This window comes from Canis lupus, chromosome 13 (genome assembly GCF_048164855.1).
Source record: "Canis lupus baileyi chromosome 13, mCanLup2.hap1, whole genome shotgun sequence".
In the NCBI taxonomy this organism is placed as follows: domain Eukaryota; kingdom Metazoa; phylum Chordata; class Mammalia; order Carnivora; family Canidae; genus Canis; species Canis lupus.
In genome coordinates, this window is record NC_132850.1 from 11,162,483 (window position 1) to 11,181,899 (window position 19,417).

Genomic DNA, 19,417 nt, shown 5'->3' on the forward strand with positions numbered 1-19,417 from the left:
GACTTGATCCTGGGACTCCAGGATCATGCCCTAGGCTGAAGGCGACGCTAAACCGCCGAGCCACCCAGGGATCCCCCTCAAATTTGGGTTTTAAACAGAAAACTTTGGCTGTTATGAGAAGGATGGGTTAGAGGGAATAAAGCTTCCAGCATTCTCCCTTATAAAAACCACTTAGAGGCTGATGGGTTACTCTAGACATCCTTTAAAATACATTCCTGAACAGAAATCCTCTCAAGCCAAGAATAAAAAGGAAGCTGAAATCAGGCTGGTAAGTAACATGAAGCCACAGCAATGTGAAGGTATTGACAAATTCCAGAAATCTAGAACCTTGAGTTTTAATGACCACTCAAGGCATGAGAAGTAAGGACTTGGGCCTACCCAGTGGCAGTGTGAGGAGTTGAAACCTAGCTCCCCTGCCACCACCATGTGAATCTAGGACCTTCAAGGGGCTTCCTCCTGAGTGAATAGGGTCATTGACCAGAAAGAAATAGCCACCCTCCCACAAAGGGGGATGACAGGTCTGGTAGAGAAAATTATAAATATGAATCTGCTGTCACACAAACTTTGGGTTTGAAGACATACTCCCTTTGTGGTCCTGGAAATACTAACCTAAAAGAGTAACTTAAGTATCATGGAATGGTAGTGCCCCAGGGAATCTGGCCAAAGTAAAGGAAAATCCTCTCTGGAGAAACAGATCCTTCTCCTAAGATGCCTTTGGGATCAGCCGAAAAGGAGCTCATGGTAAAATTACAAAACACACAAGGAAAGAAGTCATTGTGAGCAGTAGATCCCCAAATTAAGAAACAACAGGATTTGTTTCTCTGAGAGTCTTAGATGCTAGAATTATGGGATCTAGAATAGAAGTATCTTAAAAACATGTAAAGAAAATCAAAGATGGACTTGAAACAAATAAGCAGGGAACAAAATGCTGCCCCAAACAACCAAGACGATTTCAAAAGGAAGCAAGTGGAATTTCTGAAAATGCAAAATATGATCCTTAAAATTAAAAACTCAGTAGACGGGAAGAGAGGCAGATCAGACATGCCTCCAGAGAATTTGTGGAATGGAAGACCCGAAAAAATTACTCAGAATCTAACAGGGTGAAAGAGATGGCAACAAAGAGAGGGAAGAGACTTGAAATACTGAGCAAAATAGTCCAACAGAGAGAGAGAGAGAGAGAGAGAGAGAGAGAGACAGGAGGGGTAGGAGGGGCAAGGGCAGGAGGGGCATCTTCCATTGACCTGGGGTGAGGGTGATGGCGGCCAGCCCTTGGGCTTGCTGGGCACAGAAGAGCCAGGGTTGAGAGGTGCCCAGGAGGCCCAGCCGCTCGGGCTCGGTGAGGCCTGGCCGGGGAGGCCCGGAGAGGCAGGGAGCATGGCTGACTGCCAGACTTCTGGCCTGACAAACTGAGCAGAGGGGTGTCATTCATTAAGATGGCAAAGACTGGGGGAGAAGGAACAAGAGTGCGGTTTTGAACAAGACACTCATTTCAATCTGCCGGGAAGATGCGCTGCTGCGTCATGGATGACACATTAGAGCTGGGCCTGAAGGGATGTGCAGACCTTGACCTGGTGGAGAGGGACTCTCTCTTAACTGTTTGGGGGAAAGGGACTCCTTCCAGTGAGGTCGTCAAGGCCCCTTTTGGAACCTTCTCTCACTCAAAAGAGACTCCTTGAGAAGAGACATCCTCGAGACCATCCTCAAGATAGGACTTTTGAGGTCTCCTAACTTAAAAGATTAGTTTTTCAGATGGGGAAGCTGAGACCTATAAAGGTCAGGGATTTGTTCTCCCAACCTGAGACTCCTCCTTCAGTCATTTATTTTTTTATCCATTCACTAACAGATGCTTATCAAAAGCCCACTTTGTACCAGATCCTAGATGATGGGGATACAGCAAGGAACAAAACAGGGATTCCTGCCCTCAGGAAGCTCCTGTTTAGTGGAGGGGGACAGGCAATAAGCACAAAATAAGCAAAAATAAAAATAAAAAACTGTGTGTGTGAGTATGTGTGTGTGTGAACGTGAGGGTGCTAAGGCATAAGGGTCAGGTGTACTGGAAGTGCTGTTGGGAAGGGGACTGTTGAGGAAGGGCCCTGGACAGCCCTTATGGCTCTGCTGCACGCTACAGTCCATTGTGACAGGGTTTCTGGGGTTCTAGAGTGCAGGCCCGAGGAGGGCAGGAGAAGTCCTGGAGAAGCAGGAGGAGGAAAAGGACTGAAGTGGGATTTAGTGGGTGGGCTGTGCCCCCCTGGGGGGGCAGAGAAGCCCGATGGGTCAGAAAGGCCATAAAGACTCCCTTTATCCTTGTGAGAGGTAAGATCAGTTTGTTCCTGAGACTTCCTCGCCCTCCATCCTCTGCTGCCCCCCAACCCTCTCCCCCAGATCTCAGATGACACCCCCATTCTACTCTCCTCCCACCTTTAGGAACATTGAGAGGGGGACCAAATTGTCTTTGTGTCCCAGTACAGCCTGGACAAGCTCATGACAAGCCCCCATGGCCCACAGGGAGGCCGCCTGGGCCCTGTGGGGCTCTGTCCCAGCCCTGAGCGGGGCGTGAGGTCTCCTGGTCACTGTGCGTCTCTCCCAGCAGGACTTCTGTGAGCAGCCTCCATGAGGCCCTGGACCAGTGCATGATCGCCCTGGACCTCTTCCTCACCAACCAGTTCTCGGAAGCACTCAGCTACCTCAAGCCCAGGTGAGGCTTAAGCCCAGGTTGAGGTGGGGCCCAGGGCGTGTGTGTGTTCACTGCACACATACACACACTCCGGAGCCCACGTTTAGTGTCGGGATGGGGGTGTCTGGTCATGGAGAACCAGAGGTCTTGTGTAAGAGGAACCCCATGTAACTGACTGTCCTCAGCCTCCTGGGTCGCCGTGACCCCTGAGAGTCCCATAAAAGCAGGGGCCCAGGCTCCCCACTCTATAGTCCTGGGAAGCCAGGCCCTCCCCGAGGTCACTGTGACTTCCTTCCTTTTAGGCTCTTGTGGCCTTTTCTACTTTGATTTCTTGTTCCCACTGAATCCGTTGGGGTTTCTCCCCTGTCAGCTCTAACACAGCTGCTTTTCCTCATTTTTCCCCAAAAGACTAAAGATTTGAATTGCCTTTACTCAAGCCCTTTAGGGTAGTAGTGTTGGTTAGTCATTTAGCCATTGCTTCCAGTGTTTACTGCCTTATTTCTAAATAATATTCTTATACCGCTCTTCCTTTATCATTTTTTTTCAGTTTTTTAAAGGCAATATGAAATAGAATTCATACACCACAAAATTCTTTTTATTTTTTTTAACCTTTTACTTTTATTTATTTATTTTTTAAAGATTTTATTTATTTATTCATGAGAGACACAGAGAGAGGGAGAGAGAGAGGCAGAGACACAGGCAGAGGGAGAAGCAGCTCCGTGCAGGGGGCCCGAAGTGGGACTCGATCCCGGGTCTCCAGGATCATGCCCTGGGCCAAAGGCAGGCGCTAAACCGCTGAGCCACCCAGAGATCCCCACCTTTTACTTTTAAACATCTACTGGTAGACAAGAATTTAGCTTTCTTATCTCCCTGCCCTACTTCCCTTCCTTCATCTTCCTCTCACGATTGTATCACAGTATCTGGCTAAATCAGTAACATTTACGTTGTTATAATTAGATAACTGATGCTCATTGCAAAGACAAGTCACACATTGTAGACTACATTCCCTTTCTGAAATTAATAATTGTCTTCTTTTGCCTAATGTGCTATACATTTATCCTGAAGTGTTTATAACCTTTTTCCTGGAAACCTTTCCTCTGGAAGACGGATGTGTCTACCGGCCACCTCCCTTCTGTCTCCTGGAACTCCCTTTCCTTCTCTCTTTTTTCCTTGACCTGGGTTTTTTCTGGCATCCTCTCTTATTTTACCAAAGCATGTCCTCCAGAAACTTCCAAGGAAGGAGTTGCATAAATGTAATTTTCCCCCTCAGAATTTCAAAGGCATTGCATCCCTGTTTTCTAGCATCTACTGTAGCCGTGGGAACCCTACTTTCTTCTAACATTGCATGTGATCATTTTTTCTTCTCTAGAAATGTTTAAAATCCTTTCTTTTGTTCTCACAAATCTGAAACTTCACAATGATGTGCTGAAATATAGGTCTTTTATTTGGAGAGTGCCTTTTGGTTCTAGGATATTCTCTTGCATGACCCTTCCATGTTCTGTCTCCCTTTCCCAGGTTTTCTTTAAGTCAAACACTGGACCTCCTGGATCAGTCCTCTTCTAAGCCTCCTGACTTACCTCCAATTTTGTATTTCTTTCTCTTTTTGTTTTCTCTTATTTGGGGGAAATTTCTTCAACCTTATCATGAAATCCTTCTATTGAGTTAGAAGAGATCCTTCTATTTTCTTTTCCTCTGTGATCATATGATTAATTTCCTCATGCTCCTTGTTCTCTGAATGTTCTTCTTATCCCTAAAATATCTTATTTTTGGCTTATGGATGTACCCTGTTCTTTATGTCTACTTTTGAAATATGGGAGTCCTTAGGATAGGGCCTGGCATACAGTAAGCATGCTAGTAAATATTTGTTATTATCACAGGATGTTGTCTCTTAAACATTTTTTCTCCTGCATTACTCTTGGCTTTCTCCAGGTTCCCTTCTTCTGTGTAATGGGGGGATCTTCTGGTGGGGGCTTTCCTCCAGTACCTGATGGCCCCTGGTTGTCTGGTTATATTTAAGAGCAAGTTCTCGGCCTTGTAGTTGATGGGTTTGGTTTCTGGATGTGGGGGGAGGTGGGCAAGAAAGGTGGCACAGAAGAACCTGCTTAGGGACAGAATGAGCAGAAGGGAGGCACCTGGATGCTTGGCCTTGTAATTGGTGGGATTGGCTTTTGGATGACCTGTCTCCAGATGTCAGCTTCTCCAAGGAATATTCCTCTGTTCCTCACCACGGTCACAGAACCTCTGGCTGCCTGAATTCTGGGATTGGGATAGGGGTGAGGGGCCAAGAGGCTAATCATATCTGGTGCCTACTTGCCTAACCCCTTCTTTTTAGTTCTAGGTTGTGGTTGTCCTCTGCCTCATCTGGTTCCTTCAGGTTCCCCGGGAAAGCAAATGCTGAGTCAGGGGAACTGCTTTCCCCAAGTTTCCAAGCCTGACCTGTTCAATTTCTCCTGTCTGGGGTCAGTGGCCCAGCCTCTGGGGGATGGTGTGGATTCCAGCATGAGTCTTATGATGATCCCTCTGCAGCAGGCCTGAAACCTCATCCTCAGCCTCTTAGGGGGTCTGGGTTTGAGGTGGGGCCGGGGCAGCTCTGCAGCAGGAGTGAGGTAGGCCATGCTTCACCCTGTTCCATCCCTGAACATCTGGGTTCCCCTCCAAGTATTTTTAGAAGACTCCTCAGCTCCACTTCCCTTCTGGTCATTACCTATAACTAAGCAGACCCCTCCCTGCCACCTCTCTGCACTCTTGCACACCCTCTCTTCACAGCCTCCTTGTCCCCTTGTATTGAGGGGCTGCCTCACCCTCCCTGACCTCAAGAGGGCACTCTACCAGGAGTCCCACAACTGGGGGTGGGGGTCGGGGCGGCAGAGAGGAAATGCTTGCCCCAAAGGAGGCAGTACCAAGACACCAGTCTTCCCATGAGACTACCTTTTAACTTCATGCTTAAGGCAGTGAAGCTGCTCCTTCCTTATCTTAGCCCCTGTCCCATTCCAGAAAAGAATCCTTCCTTTGTCTTTCAGTTTAAGAGAGTTCTCTCCAAACAGTAGATGGTGTTAGCACACTCCCCACCCACATCCCCATTTTGACAACCAAAAATTCTTTCAAGTTATTGCCAGATGCTGGGGGGAAGGGGGACAGGAAAAATCTCTCTCCATCTTTATTAAGAACCACTGGTCTAGGGGAAATAATTCTTGCTAAAAAATAGCTGCCTCTCCTCATTTATAGCCATCGAAGCTACAAAAGATGTTGAGGTCCAGTTTCATTCACATTCCTCCTTGTGCATGCAGTGTCTCATTTCATTGTTCTCCATACTTTGCCCTCAGGGAATAACGGGCTCATCAAATTCCACCCCTCATCCCCCCAGCCTGAGCATTTGTTTTCTGTCTTTGTCACTTCTTTGAGTAACTTCTAGTTTATTTTACTATGCTGCTGGTAAAGGAGGGAAGGGCTGGAGGCCACTAGGCTCAGGTGACCTCCACATGGCCAAGGAGTCCCAAGTCCCAACACCCTGCCCTCTGATGGCTCTTCCAGTGCCCTCCCCAACTTGACAGCTGGTCTGGGCCTAGAAGGTAGGATGCCAGTGGGCATCCTGTCCCAGAGCTGAGTTTGCCTCAGAGGTGAGGGGACTCTTACTCTCAGGGGTCAAGATTGTATAAGCAAACAAGAACTTGTGGGTTGTAAGTTAACCTTGAGGTGTCTGAGGTTTGGAGAGTTGTTCTACCTGTCTACGGGCTTACCACATTGCACTTCACAGATACTGCATTTGTTATAAATCAAAGGTTTATGTCAACCCTGCATCACGCAAGTCTCTTGGCACCATTTTTCCAACCTTTACTCACTTTGTTTCACATTTTGGTAATCCTTGCAATATCTCAAACTTTCCCATTAGTATTATTTTTGTTACGGTGATCTGTGATCAGTGATCTTTGATGTTACTATTGTAATTGTTTCTGGCTGCCACCATGTAAGGCAACGAACTTAATCAGTAAATGTGTGCATTCTGACTGGTCCATTGACCAGCTGTTCCACCCTCTCTCTCCGTCTCCTTGGGCCTATTCCCTGAGAGACAACAATATTAAAATTAGGCCAATTAATACCCTGCTGTGGCCCCTGAGTGTTCAAGTGAGAGGAAGAGTTGCACGTCTCTCTCTTTAAATCAAAAGCTAGAAATGACCAACCTTAGTGAGGAAGGCTTTTTTTTTTTTTTTAAGATTTTATTTATTTATTCATGAGAATACACAGAGAGGAGAGAGAGAGAGAGGCAGAGACAAAGGAAGAGGGAGAAACAGGCTCCATTCAGGGAGCCCGACATGGGACTCCAGGATCATGCCCTGGGCTGTAGGCGGTGCTAAACCACTGCGCCACACCGGGGCTGCCTGCAAGGAAGGCTTTTAAATCAAAACCCAAGATAGGCTGGAAGGTAGGCCTCTTGCACCAAACAGCCAACTTGTGAAGGCAAAGGCAAAGTTCCTGAAGGAAATTAAGAGTGCTACCCCAGTGAACACACAAATGATTAGAAAGTAAAACAGCCTTATTACTGATACAGAGAAAGCGTGAGTGGGCTGGATAGAAGATCAAATCAGCCACAACCTTGCCTTACGCTAAAACCCAATCCAGAGCAACGCCCTAGCTCTCTCCAATTCTGTGAGGCTGAGAGAGGTCAGGAGCTGCAGCAGAAAAGCTGGAAGCTATCAGAGGTGGGTTCCTGAGGTTGAAGGAAAGAAGCCATCTCCATAACATAGAAGGTGAAGCAGCAAGTGCTGGTAGAAACTGCAGCAGGTTAACCAGAAACTCTGGCTCAGATCGTTAATGAAGGTGGCTGCCCTAAACAACAGATTTTCAGCGTTGATGAAATGGCCTTATAGTAGAAGAAGATGCCATCTAGGACTTCACAGCTAGAGGGGGGATCGGTGCCTGGCTTAAAGCTTACAAGGACAGGCTGGCTCTCTCGTCAGGAGCTAATGCAGCTGGGGACTTCAGGGTGAAGCCCGTGCTCCTTTACCACTCGGAGAATCCTAGGGCTCTTAAGAATTACGCTAAATCTCTTCTCCCTGTGCTCTTTAAGTTGAACAACAAAGCATGCCTGTTACAACATGGTTTACTGAATATTTTAAGCCCAGTGTTAAGACCCACTGCTCAGAAAAAAAGATTCCTTTCAAAATACTCCCGCTCATTGACAGTGCATCTGGTCACCCAAGAGCTCTGATGGAGTTGCAGTGAGATGAATGTTGTTTTCATGTCTGCTAACAACACAATATCCATTCTGTGTCCTATGGGTTCAAAGAGTCACTTTGACTTTCAAGTCTTGTCACTTAAGAAGTCTGTTCCATAAAGCTATAGCTGCCATCGAGAGTGATTTCTCTGATGGATCTGGGCAAAGTAAATTGAAATTCTAGAAGGTACTCACCATGCTAGATGCTAGTAAGAACTTTGCGATTCATGGGAAGAGGTCACAGTATCAACATCAGCCGAAGTTTGGAAGAAATTGATTCCAACCCTCATGGATGACTTTGAGTGGTTCAAGACTTCAGGGGATGGGTAGCCCTGGTGGCACAGCGGTTTAGTGCCGCCTGCAGCCCGGGGTGTGATCCTGGAGACCCGGGATCGAGTCCCACATTGGGCTTCCTGCATGGAGCCTGCTTCTCCCTCTGCCTGTGTCTCTGCCTCTCTCTCGCTCTCTCTGAATGAATAAATAAATAAATCTTAAAAAAACAAAAAACAAAAAACAAGACTTCAGGGGAGGAAATAACTGCAGATGGGGTGGAAGGAGCAAGAGAATCAGAAGTAGAGCCTGGAGATGTGACTGCACGGCTGCCATCTCAGGATAAAACTTGAGTGGATGAGAAGTTCCATCTATGGATGAGCAAGAAAGGTGGTTCCTTTTCTTTTTTTTTTTTTTTTTTTTTAAGATTTTATTTATTTGAGAGAGAGAGAGAGCATGAGCAGGGAGCGGGACACAGGGAGAGGGAGAGGGAGAAGAAAACTCCACTGAGCAGGGAGCCCAGCATGGGATCAGGACCTGAGCCCACGACCAAGCCACCCAGGCGTCCCAAAGAAGGTGGTTTCTTGAGATGGAACCTACTCCTGGTGAAGATGTTGTGAAGATTGTTGAAATTACAACAAAGGATTTGGCATATTACATAAACTTATTTGATAAAGCAGAAGCAGCATTTGAGAAGATTGACTCCGATTCTGAAAGAAGTTCTGTGGGTAAGATGCTGTCAAGCAGCATCACATGCTACAGAGAAATTGTTTATGAAAGCAGGAGGCCATCAGTGGAGAAAACTTGGTTGTTGTCTTACATTAAGAAATTGCCACGGCTAACCCATCCTCCTGTGACTGCCACCCCATCAGTCAGCAGCCACGGACATCAAGGCAGGATCCTTCACCAGCAAAAAGATCAGCTCCCTGAAATGTCAGGTGACTGTTAGCATTTTGTAGCAGTAAAGTATCTTTTAATTAAGGTATGTAGTTTTTTAGACATAATGCTGTTGTACACTCTGGACATAATGCTATTGCAGACTTAATTAGACTTCACTTCTGTGTGCATAGGGAGACCAGAAATTCACTTGACTTGCTACATCGCAATATGCACTTTATTGCCGTGGTCTGGAACCAGACTGGCGCTAGCTCCGATGCAGGCTTTACCACACGTCTCAGTCCAGAACGTGGTTGAGGGGCTTCCAGTGGTGGGCTGGGGAGAAGCCAGGATTCCCAGCTGCAGGTGCATGTTGGGGCATTGGGCCTCAAACTAGAAATCCCTCTTTGCCTGCCAGCTGCCCAGGCAGGGCTGTCCCTCCTGGGCCTAGCACCAGCCTGGGGGAGTGAGGCTGAGCCTCCAGCCTCCCTGGTGTGAGGAAAAGAGGGGCAGGGGCTTGAGAACTGGAGAGACCTGGAACCCTGGAACGGGAGGTGATTAACTGGTGCGGGGACTGGGGGGGGGGGGGTCTGGATACTGCCAGGGAACCTCTCCTGAGGGAGAGAGTGTATTCAGGGCAGTGACCCTTGACCCTGGCAGACACAGAAGGACTTGCATTTATTGAGCACCAGCCATGTGGCCCTGGCCGGGCTGTGCTATTTAAGCCACTCAGAGTCCTGGGTGAGGAGGATTATTGTATCCATTTTACAGAGGAAGGACTTGAGGCTCAGAGAGGTTTCACCTTCACCAGGATCGCACAGCTGGTCACTGGCAACCACGGTTTCAGCCTGTTTCATGGACTCTGACGCCTGAGTTCTGTCCCCACTTCAGGCTGTGGCCTCCTTTCCACAAGGCAAAGTTTTGATGAAGACCCAGGAGGTGTCCTGACAGCTGCCAGGACTGATGAAGGGTGGACCAGCCTTTGGTTTCCTTTAAAACCTTTGACTCCGCAGGATAATAGCACCAGGGAGGAGGGTCACCCAGAAATTAAAAAACAATTTACAAAAGGCCTTTAATTTTACAGAGAGTTTTATGAATGAGAAAGGCATGGAAATGGGTAAAGTCACATGATTTGACAATAGGACAGTTTGTAAACCTTAGTTATCTCTTTCCCCTGAAGCTCAGCATAAGCCCTGCCCTGAGAAGTTTTGTAAATAATTAACGAGGGGGTGTCCTGCCGTCCTGCGGGAGTGAAAATTGCTGTTGCACCTACTGTGTGACCAGCAAGAGTGATCCCCAGCCAGTCCCTCAGGGGCCTGGGCAGGTCAGCATTATTGTCTCCACTTTGCAGAAGTATAAGTCAAGGCCCAGGCACGTCGTGACTTGCCCAAGTGCAGAGGACGACCTGCATGTTTCTTGTCCCTCCTTGCCTGCTTCTCTTTCCATTTGTTAGACTGAACACCACCCCCTGCCCCCCACCTCCCCCCACCCAACCACATACCCATATACTTTTCGGTTGAGAGGCCTGGATGGGGGAGCAGCAGGATGGCAGGAGCAAGAGGCTTCCCGAGTGAGGCTGGCTCCAGGCCTCCGGCGCTGGTGCTGAGGACGGCGGCGCCCACATGGCCTCGGTCCTTGGGCCTGTGGCTCAGTGCGAGGAGGGCGCGGGGCCTTTGCTGGTATCAATTTCAGCAGGACATGTGTCTTGGAGGCAGCTCGGGGCCTTGACAAGATATGTTGGGGCTGTGGGAGCAGGGCAAGGGCATTTCAAGTTGGGGGAACAGCATGGGCAAAGGCCAAGGGGAGGGAAAGTATGGGAGTTTCTTGAGAGCATGTGTCTCAGTGTGACAAGAGGTACCGTCTTGACCTGGATCAGGTGTCAGGGCAGAAGCAGAAGTGACAAGCAGGCGGGGCTGGAGAGGTGGGTGGGACCTGTGCTGTGTGGAGCTTTGGGCCCAGGCACTCCCCCAGGGGGTGTGAAACCCCCTGGGAGCATATAGGAGGGGGGCATACAGGACTGTAGCCTAGGCAGAGGGTGGGATGGGGAGAGGGGGGGAGGGGGGGTGCCGCCAGTGAGGCCACCGAAGGAGGTGGGGCAAGGCCGGGGACAGGGTGGGGAAGGGGAGCTTGAGGACAGATGGATTTGTGCTCTTCCCCGGGAGGTGGGGCAGGAGGCGGTCCCAGGGGGCTAGCGGCACCCCTCAGGCCGACATCCTGCTAAGGCCCTTCTAGGGGCCTCATGACAGCCTTGCTGCCATCCCTGCAGAGTGGATGAGAGAGTGAGGCCCAGAGTTGGAAAGTCACTTGGTGCCACTCAGCAGGAAGGAGCAGAGCTGGGGTCCGAGGCCTTTGGAGCAGCAGTGGAAGGGTCAGAGCTTGGGAGGGGGACCCTTTCCCGTCCCCTCGAGAGGTTACGGGGGTGCTGCCTCTGTGGCACTGGGGGTGCTCTCATGTCCCTTCTCTCCGGCAGAACCAAGGAGAGCATGTACCACTCACTGACGTATGCCACCATCCTGGAGATGCAGGCCATGATGACTTTTGACCCTCAGGACATCCTGCTGGCTGGCAACATGATGAAGGAGGCGCAGACGCTGTGTCAGAGGTCAGGGCCGCTGGGCAGGGGTGAAGGGGGTAAGGCCCCTCCTCTTGTGACCTCGGCCTATCCCAGTGCCTGAAATACCAGTTAAAGATGTTAAAGATGGCTGCGAGGACCTGTCCCTGTCAGCTCTGCCCCGGGGGCCCTGTCTGAGCCAGGCTCTCAGCCACTTCCAGGGACCAGGCCTAATTCTGTGGCGGCGGGCGCTGGCCCTGTCACACGATGCTCTGATCTCGGGCAAGTGTCTCCCTGCACTCTCCGCTCTTCGTATATGAAGTGGGTGTTAGGGCAGGGCCTGCGTGGGGCTGCAGGAAGCCTGGGTCGCGGCCCAGCACCCGACTGGTGTCCGCTCACATAAGCTGCTCGCACGCCTGCACAGATGAGGTGATGAATGGGTGCGCCCTCGGGGTTCGGGTGCAGGTGGGCCCAGGGCTTAGGCCAGCCCCCCGGGGCTGCGGGGGTGGCGGGGGTCTTGCCGGAGGAGCAGGACAGGTTTTCTGGAGGAGGCGTTGCTGCAGCGGGTCCTCAGGGGACACTGGCTGGGGCAGGGGAAGGTGGGGCGGGGCTCCACCCTGACCCGGGGTGCTTGCCAGGTCCGTGCGTGTGGAGCCCCATGGGAAGGGTGGGAGATGCGCCTGAGCCTGCACCCCCACTCGCATCCCCACCCGCTGCCCCACCCCCATTCCCACCCATACCCCGACCCACTCCCCCACTTGCTCCTGCACCCCCACCCCGACCTGCTCCCCCACCCACACCCCAACCTGCTCCCCCACTGCACCCTAACCCACTCTCACACCCCCACCCCCACCTGCACCCTGACCCGCCCCCCCACCCTCACCCCCACCCGCTCCCCCACCCACACCCCGGGCTCCTGGCTCACACTCACCCAATGACTGGAGGCCCCCTCTTTCCTCTTCAGGCACCGGAAGAAGTCCTCTGTAACAGATTCCTTCAGCAACCTGGTGCACCGCCCCACTATGGACCAGTTCACGGAAGGTGCGGCCTCTGATGGCCCCTCAACCCCACTGATTCTGATTCCCTTTGCCGTCTGGGAAGTGGGGTGGGGGGGATTTGGTCCATGCTGCCTGCCCAAGCGTCCCAGGAGGCTCTGGTTTTCTCCTTGCAGAGGAAATCCACGCTGAGGTGTGCTATGCAGAGTGCCTGCTGCAGAGAGCAGCTCTGACCTTCCTGCAGGTAGGACCCCTCTCCCAGGACGCAGCTGGGATTGCGCATCAGGCCCCATCTCCAAGCCAGAGGGCTCCCTGTGGTTCAGGGAGGACTGAGGCTCAGTGGCCCCAGCGCTCCCCGCCCTGGCCCAGCTCAGTGGCAGCAGTGACGGGCTTTACCCCCTCCACGCTGGGCACGTGTGCCACGCATGCCCGGTCTGCTAGTAGGATGCGCATCCGCGCATGACCGCCGTTTTCCTCCCAAGGGCATGCGGGGTGACAGGCATTAGCACGAAGCCTGCTCTACGCTTGATTCATTCAACAAGCAAGTTTGAATGGATCAAATGCGCGTCTGCGACCTCCCAGGCCTTGTGTGTACATTTGGCTAAGTGGTTTTACGTACCTCACACACTTTGCATGTTTGTGTTTTACATAAATTTACATAGATTATTAAAGCTTCACCTCACAGGCCTGCAAAGGGGAGGATTAGAGAGGAGAAGCCACTTTCACAGGGTCATCTGATCAGCGGCTGGCAGAGCTGGGATTTGAACGCAGGTCAATTTGGAATCTGTGCTCCTCACCACACAGTGGTAATTCCAGGAACCATCACCTCGTGGTTTCACCTGCAAGCCTGGCTTATAATATACAGTCATCATGTAAATATGCATATTGAATGTTATTATTGGGGTACTATTTATTTTTGTTAGCTGTCGTTCTTATCTTTTTGTACCTCGGGTAATTAGAATTGGATTACTCCCAATTCTCATTAGGATCACTCTTAATAACTGCACTGTGAGTGGCCTTTTATGTATCTGCGTGTCTAGCACGCATAGTGAACAGCACCCACAAGTACCCCCACCTAACCAGAGAACAGAGCATTGCTAGCAAGTCTCCTGGCCCTCCGGGCTCCTCCCCACCCTGTCCCCTGCCTCCCTTCGTGGGGAACCCACTGCCTACAGTTCTATCATCCCTCACCCTTTTTTTTTTTTTTTTTAAGATTTTATTTATTTATTCATGAGAGACAGAGAGAGAGAGGCAGAGACACAGTCAGACAGAGAAGCAGGCTGCATGCAGGGAGCCTGATGTGGGACTTGAACTTGGGAATCCGGGATCATGCCTTGAGCTAAAGGCAGACACTCAACTGCTGAGCCACCCAGTTGTCTCATCACCCTATTTTTTAAAAAATAGTTTTCTCAGCTTCCTCGTCCCGTCTGAGCAGCATATTGTTATGTGTCAGTTGGCTTCAAGCTTCTTAAGCCTCGAGCTGTGTGGGGCTTGCTTTCTTTACCCAACCTTATGTGGTTGTATAATATTCCCTTCCATGAATATAGCAGTTCATTCATCCATCCTCCTGCAGAAGGGCATTTGGGTTGTTTCTGGTTGGCTGCTATAGACACTGGTGCTGTGAACATTTTTTTTTTTTTGCTGTGAACATTCTTGAGGGGGATTCCGCACCCCGTGTTCATCCGTTTCTCTTGGGTAGAGCCCCAGGAATGGAACCCTAGGTGGGCTATGTAGTTCCATGCCCACTGAGCAGGGAGCCTGCTGTGGCGCTCCATCCCAGGACTCTGGGATCAGGACTTGAGCTGAAGGCAGATATCGACAGAGCCACCCAGGTGCCCGAAATTGGTGCTTTAAATTACAAATGTGATAAATAGCTGCTTGTTGTAAAAAAACACAAAAGTTCCAAAACAGGAGCATCCCTCTTGCTTTCGCACAGTTACTTCACCTAGGGGAGCACCTCCTCCAGGCCCTTCTACAAGGACTTAGCATAGGTACCTGTGAAGCTGGGATCGAGGCCTGGGCATTTTGGAAGTCTCATTTGGCACGGAAACCCTTATCTCGAGTCCCAAGGGTTAGGGAGGCCTGGTTTGTCTAACCCCTGACTCCATCCCCACCCAGGACTCCTTCTAGAGCTGGGCCCAAGGTGGGGCAGGCCAGGCCGGGAGCCTTGTATGATCCCTCTCCAGCCTGTGGCTCCCCACCCAGGCCTGTCTCTTAGCATCTCTCCCTCCCGCAGGACGAGAACATGGTGAGCTTCATCAAGGGTGGCATCAAAGTTCGAAACAGCTACCAGACCTACAAGTGAGTGGGCCTGGCTCGGGGGGCCTGGGGTCGCAGCACCTAGCATCCTGTGCCCCGCCCCCCGCCCTCCCCCCCCCAGGCTACTTTGTGGAGGGTTGAGAGCCTTACTGGAGGCTGGAAGCCGAGAATGCCATGCGGCCTCAGGCAGATTCTGTACCTTCAGGTCCTCAGTTTTCCAGGATATTACTCCCCTGGTTTTCTGGGTTTATCTGTTCATTTGGTTCCCTAGAGTCTATGCCGGGCCCCAAACAGGGGAAAAGAAGGCACATTCTGCATAGTCAGCTTGGTGTGGTGGGGGCTAGGAGGCAGGCACAGCGGCAGACCCCCACGCATCTGGTAAGGCCCAATCCAATGCCACATCCCCCACAACATGCTCCCTGGGGGAAGGGCCAGCGCACAGGGATGGCATCCACACATGCTTACACCCTCCGAGGGCCACGCCATTTCCCCGCCATCTCAACACTGGGCCAGCCAAAGGCCTTGTTTTTGGATGAAGGAAATAAGACTCAGTCTGAACACTTCTGCTTAACATGGCACCACAGTCCTTATCTGCAATTCCAATAATCACAAAAGCTTTGAAAGCCAGTGTCTTCCTTCAAGTTTGGCATTAAAACTCATTTTCTGTTAAAAGTTGACTTGAATTGACTTGATACTATGTATCATCTTATTTTCCGCATCTGATGTGCCTGTTTCCCTCCAGAGATATTGTGAGTTCGAGTCAGGGCACTGCTGGGGCAGAACCAGCACGCGGCCCGTGGACACCACATTACCTGTGGGTCTGTGCTGGCCTCGTGCTGTCCCCTGCAGTCCCCTCCAGCCCCCTCCAGCTGCCGGAGCACAAACCTTGTCAGGTCACCCCCTACCAGTTCCCACTGCTCCTCTTGCTCTTAGTCCCAGGTCATTGCTGAGTCATTCTGGGAGCTCCTCCTGCCCTCCTCACAGTATCTTCCACCCCGCTCTGCTTCAGCCAGTTGGGTCTTGCTTCCAGTTCTTCAAAAAGGCCAAGCTCAATGCTGCTTTGGGACATGCTGTGCCTCTGCCAGGAACACTCTCTATGCCAGGCCAACCCTCCTCATCCCTAGAGTCTCAGCTCAAATGTCAGCTTCTCAGGGAGATCTTCCCTGAACCCCAGACTAGGTCAGGCCCCAGGAGTCTTCTCCTTTGAGGCCTCTCTTACCCTCCCAGTGACTTGATGGGGGTCTGTCCCCTAGAGTGGGAGAGCTGTGAGGGCAGCAGCATGGGAGCCCAAGCTCCTTTCCAGGCCTGGCACAGAGAGGCCTGTCTGCATTTGCTGACTGAAAGCCCTCAAGATGCCCATGGCCCCAGGAAGGAGGCAGGCACATCTTTAAAGCCTCTGTTCTGCCCCAGGTGGGCTGGAATACAGATTCTGTGCAACTGATGACCAGGAAAAAAGAGAGTTGGATTTCTTTTTTCTTTCTTTTTTTTTTTTTTTTTTTTGAGGGTTGGATTTCAACCAAGAGGCCCCAGGTAGACTTCTTGAAAGACAGGGTGTTGGAGTTTGCCCAGTGGCTTTTCATTGGGACATTTGGCAATATTGGGAGATATTGGGTAGTGACAACCTTGGGAGAGGTTGCTCCTGGCATCTAGTGGGTGGAGGCCAGAGATGCTCCTAAGCATCCCACAGTATGCAGACAGCCCTCCACTTCCACCTGAATGAAGAATTTATCCAGCCTAAAATGTCAGTAGTGCCAAAGAAACTGTTCTAGAGAGAATGCAGAGCATGTGCAAATGCCTAGACATTGGGCAGGGCAGGTGTGCTGGGGCTCATAAGGCTGACATTCAGGAGTAGGTTGTTATGTGGACGGGACTAAGAAGTCCTCGGGTATCCGCTCTCTGGATTGCCAGAACTGTTATCAGTCTAGGGATTTCTGAGACCAGCTAGGCGTGGGGGGCAAGCTCAGCCCCAGCTGGAATGAGACCCAGCCCCCCTGCTCTGGGGCTGCAACAAGACTCTACCTCTCTGCACAGGGAGCTGGACAATCTTGTCCAGTCCTCACAGTACTGCAAGGGAGAGAACCACAGACACTTCGAAGGAGGCGTGAAGCTCGGTGTGGGAGCCTTCAACCTGGTGAGTGGGCGTCCCTCAACGTGCGAGCTCTGCTGGCCTGTGGTGCTGGGCCCCACGCTGCCCGGGGACCCAGCAGTAAAGCAGACAGGCTGCCAGCCTAGGATGCTCAGAGCTGGGCTGCGGGGCAGGGGGGTACTGGCTTCACAGTCCCTCTGTGCATTTCTTCCCAAGTCAAGTTGAGAGCTTGAAATGTACCATGGGGGTGTTATTTATAGGACCAGAAAAAGACAAACACGATAAATCAGGGCCTTCTCTACCCTGGAGAACTGGTGGTTGGTTAAATAGTGACCAGTGGCAGGGAGAGGGAAGGGCCTGGAAGCAGTGGGCAGCCCACAGAAATGGAAAGCCAGGACCCCTTCCTGGGGGAGGTGGGGAAGGTTTCATGGAGTGGGAAATGTTTGAGCTGGATCTTGGAGGATCTGTAGGCAGGGAAGGGCATTCAAGGCAGAAGGAAGAGTGTGAGCTAGGTGGGGAGGCTCTGAGGCCTATTCCTGGGAGGAGGAGTGGCTCATCAACAATTTAGGCTCCTGGCCCTGGGTGCCCAGAGCCCTATCCGAGTCTTCTCTCTGGGCAAAGCCTGTCTGAGAGCTTTGGAACCACGTCCATGCCCCATTCTGGGTTCCAGTTTCCTTGTATGTAAAATGGGAACAGTGACCTGGGCCCGAATGCTGAGAGGTACAGAGTGCAGAAGTGTCATCAGGTGCTTTAGCGTCAGAGCCTGGCTGTCTGGGTTTCAGAACTGGCTCCCCCTCTCATAATAAGTGACATGTCCTGTCACTTATCTCTGCCCGACTTTTTTTTTTTTTTTTTTTTTTCCGACTTTTTTCATCTGTCAAAGGGGGCAGTAATCTTTCTTTGCAGGACTGTTCTAAGGATCAAGTGTGATGACAGAGCAAGGGTCCAGTGTGACAACAATAGCTGTTGTGTGCAGACCTATTATGTGCTGTACATGTATTGATTTGATCTATCCTCACAGTACCCCTAGGAGGTAGGGGCTAGTATTACTCCCAGATGAGGAAACTGAGGCAAAGAGAGGCTATGTAGCTTGCCCAGCGTGACCCAGCAGACAAGTGAGATTAGGATTTAGATACAGTTTGCTCCTGGTCGTCACACTGAGATGCTTCTCTGTTGGGGGAAGTTGGCTCTGTGGGAAACCTCAGGCCTCCTTGTGGGCTTTCTGGAGATAGGTCCTGCCCCCCAGCATTACCCTGGGACTCTGGGGGTTTGGGGAGTGGAAGGGACAGTTCTCACCCCTCCACGTGCCCTGCTGCCTCTGTTCCTGCAGACGCTGTCCATGCTTCCTACCAGGATTCTGCGGCTGCTGGAGTTCGTGGGGTTTTCAGGGAACAAGGTAACCACCTGCCTTCTGGGACTCCTGACTGGCTCAGGGATGGGGGGCTGCCGAGCCTGTGTCAGTGTGCGGCTCTGCTCAAGGCCCAGGCCTCCCTGACTCAGTCTTCTCTCCAATCAAACGGGCCATCGATCCCCGCCCAGCCCCCCACATAGGGTGAAGAGGCCCTTAGGGTAAGGGTGGCTGTGAAGGGTCGCTTTGAGCAGCAGCCTGGAGTCCTGTTCTCTGAGCCTCACACGTGTCAGGAACCTGGTCCTCCTCCCTTTAGGAGACCTTGGGCAGGTTCTTTCCCTGGGGACCATTTTCTTGCCTGGGAGTTGCCTAAGAGAAGCATCAGGCCTTGAGGGCAGAAGCCAGAGGACTCAAGCATCCAGAGGCTTTGCCAAAGGCAGGACCCTGAGTACTAGGTAGCAAGTCAGGGAGAGCTCCCCAGGGGAGGCAGCCCCTGTGCTGGAGGGAACAGTGGCCTGGGGGTCAGGAGTCCTGGGTCAGTCCAGCCTCATCTCCTCTGGACCTTTTTTGGGTGAAACAAGGGCCTTACTAACTTTTTTAGACTGATCAGTGTTTCTCAAGCTTAAACTTCCTCTGGCCTTTTCCTGATTTTTGCTATGTCTGCGGACCTCTATGTTATTATTTATGTATTACTTTTCCCCAAAACGGTGCCTATTTTTTACTTAAGTTTATCTAAAGAAAACACCTAGAACACCCATGTTAATTGGCAGGATAAGAACATAATCCTAGCCATCAGCTCGAGAAAGCAGGCAGGGCGGCCTGCAAGGCCGTTTTCCCGTGGGCAGAGGTGGCTAGGCCGTGGTGGTGAAGGGGCTCCAGTGCAGGACCGGGGCCTCCCCTGGGTCCCAGGCAGCCGAGGGCCGAGCATGAAAGCCCCCCTCCCCCCACCTCCGCCCCGCACAGTCTTGGTCCAGGTCCAGGGAAACACCGGCTAGAGGCTCTGAAGGCCCTTCTTAGTTTTTTCTTGAGAAGGCCCTTGAGTCCTGAGAAGGATTTCAGGAGGATGACAGGGACAGGGTGGCCTGCCTGGCGCCGAGCCGCGGTGGCAAGGCCCGAGTGGGCGAATCCGCTGGCTTCATCTTTGTC

At 51.4% G+C, this 19,417-nt stretch overlaps 1 protein-coding gene across 13 annotated transcripts in view; it reads left to right on the forward strand.

Moving 5' to 3' along the window:
- Positions 1-19,417, forward strand: part of TTC39A (tetratricopeptide repeat domain 39A) — a 44,599-nt gene that overhangs the window by 5,913 nt on the left and 19,269 nt on the right. For 4 of the 13 annotated variants that reach the window (XR_012005476.1, XR_012005477.1, XM_072772158.1 and 1 more), the window contains exons 1-8: positions 2,255-2,313; positions 2,591-2,695; positions 11,503-11,634; positions 12,548-12,624; positions 12,755-12,822; positions 14,815-14,879; positions 16,869-16,968; positions 18,254-18,319. Coding sequence is in view for 11 of the 13 variants with exons in the window: in XM_072772158.1 (XP_072628259.1) it covers positions 2,270-2,313; positions 2,591-2,695; positions 11,503-11,634; positions 12,548-12,624; positions 12,755-12,822; positions 14,815-14,879; positions 16,869-16,968; positions 18,254-18,319 (657 nt within the window). In the remaining 2 variants the exon portion in view is untranslated. Of the gene's footprint in view, positions 1-2,155; positions 2,314-2,587; positions 2,696-5,006; positions 5,281-6,872; positions 9,095-11,502; positions 11,635-12,547; positions 12,625-12,754; positions 12,823-14,814; positions 14,880-16,868; positions 16,969-18,253; positions 18,320-19,417 lie in introns of those variants that run through there. The other 9 variants (XM_072772159.1, XM_072772166.1, XM_072772165.1 and 6 more) reach the window with 6 other exon arrangements.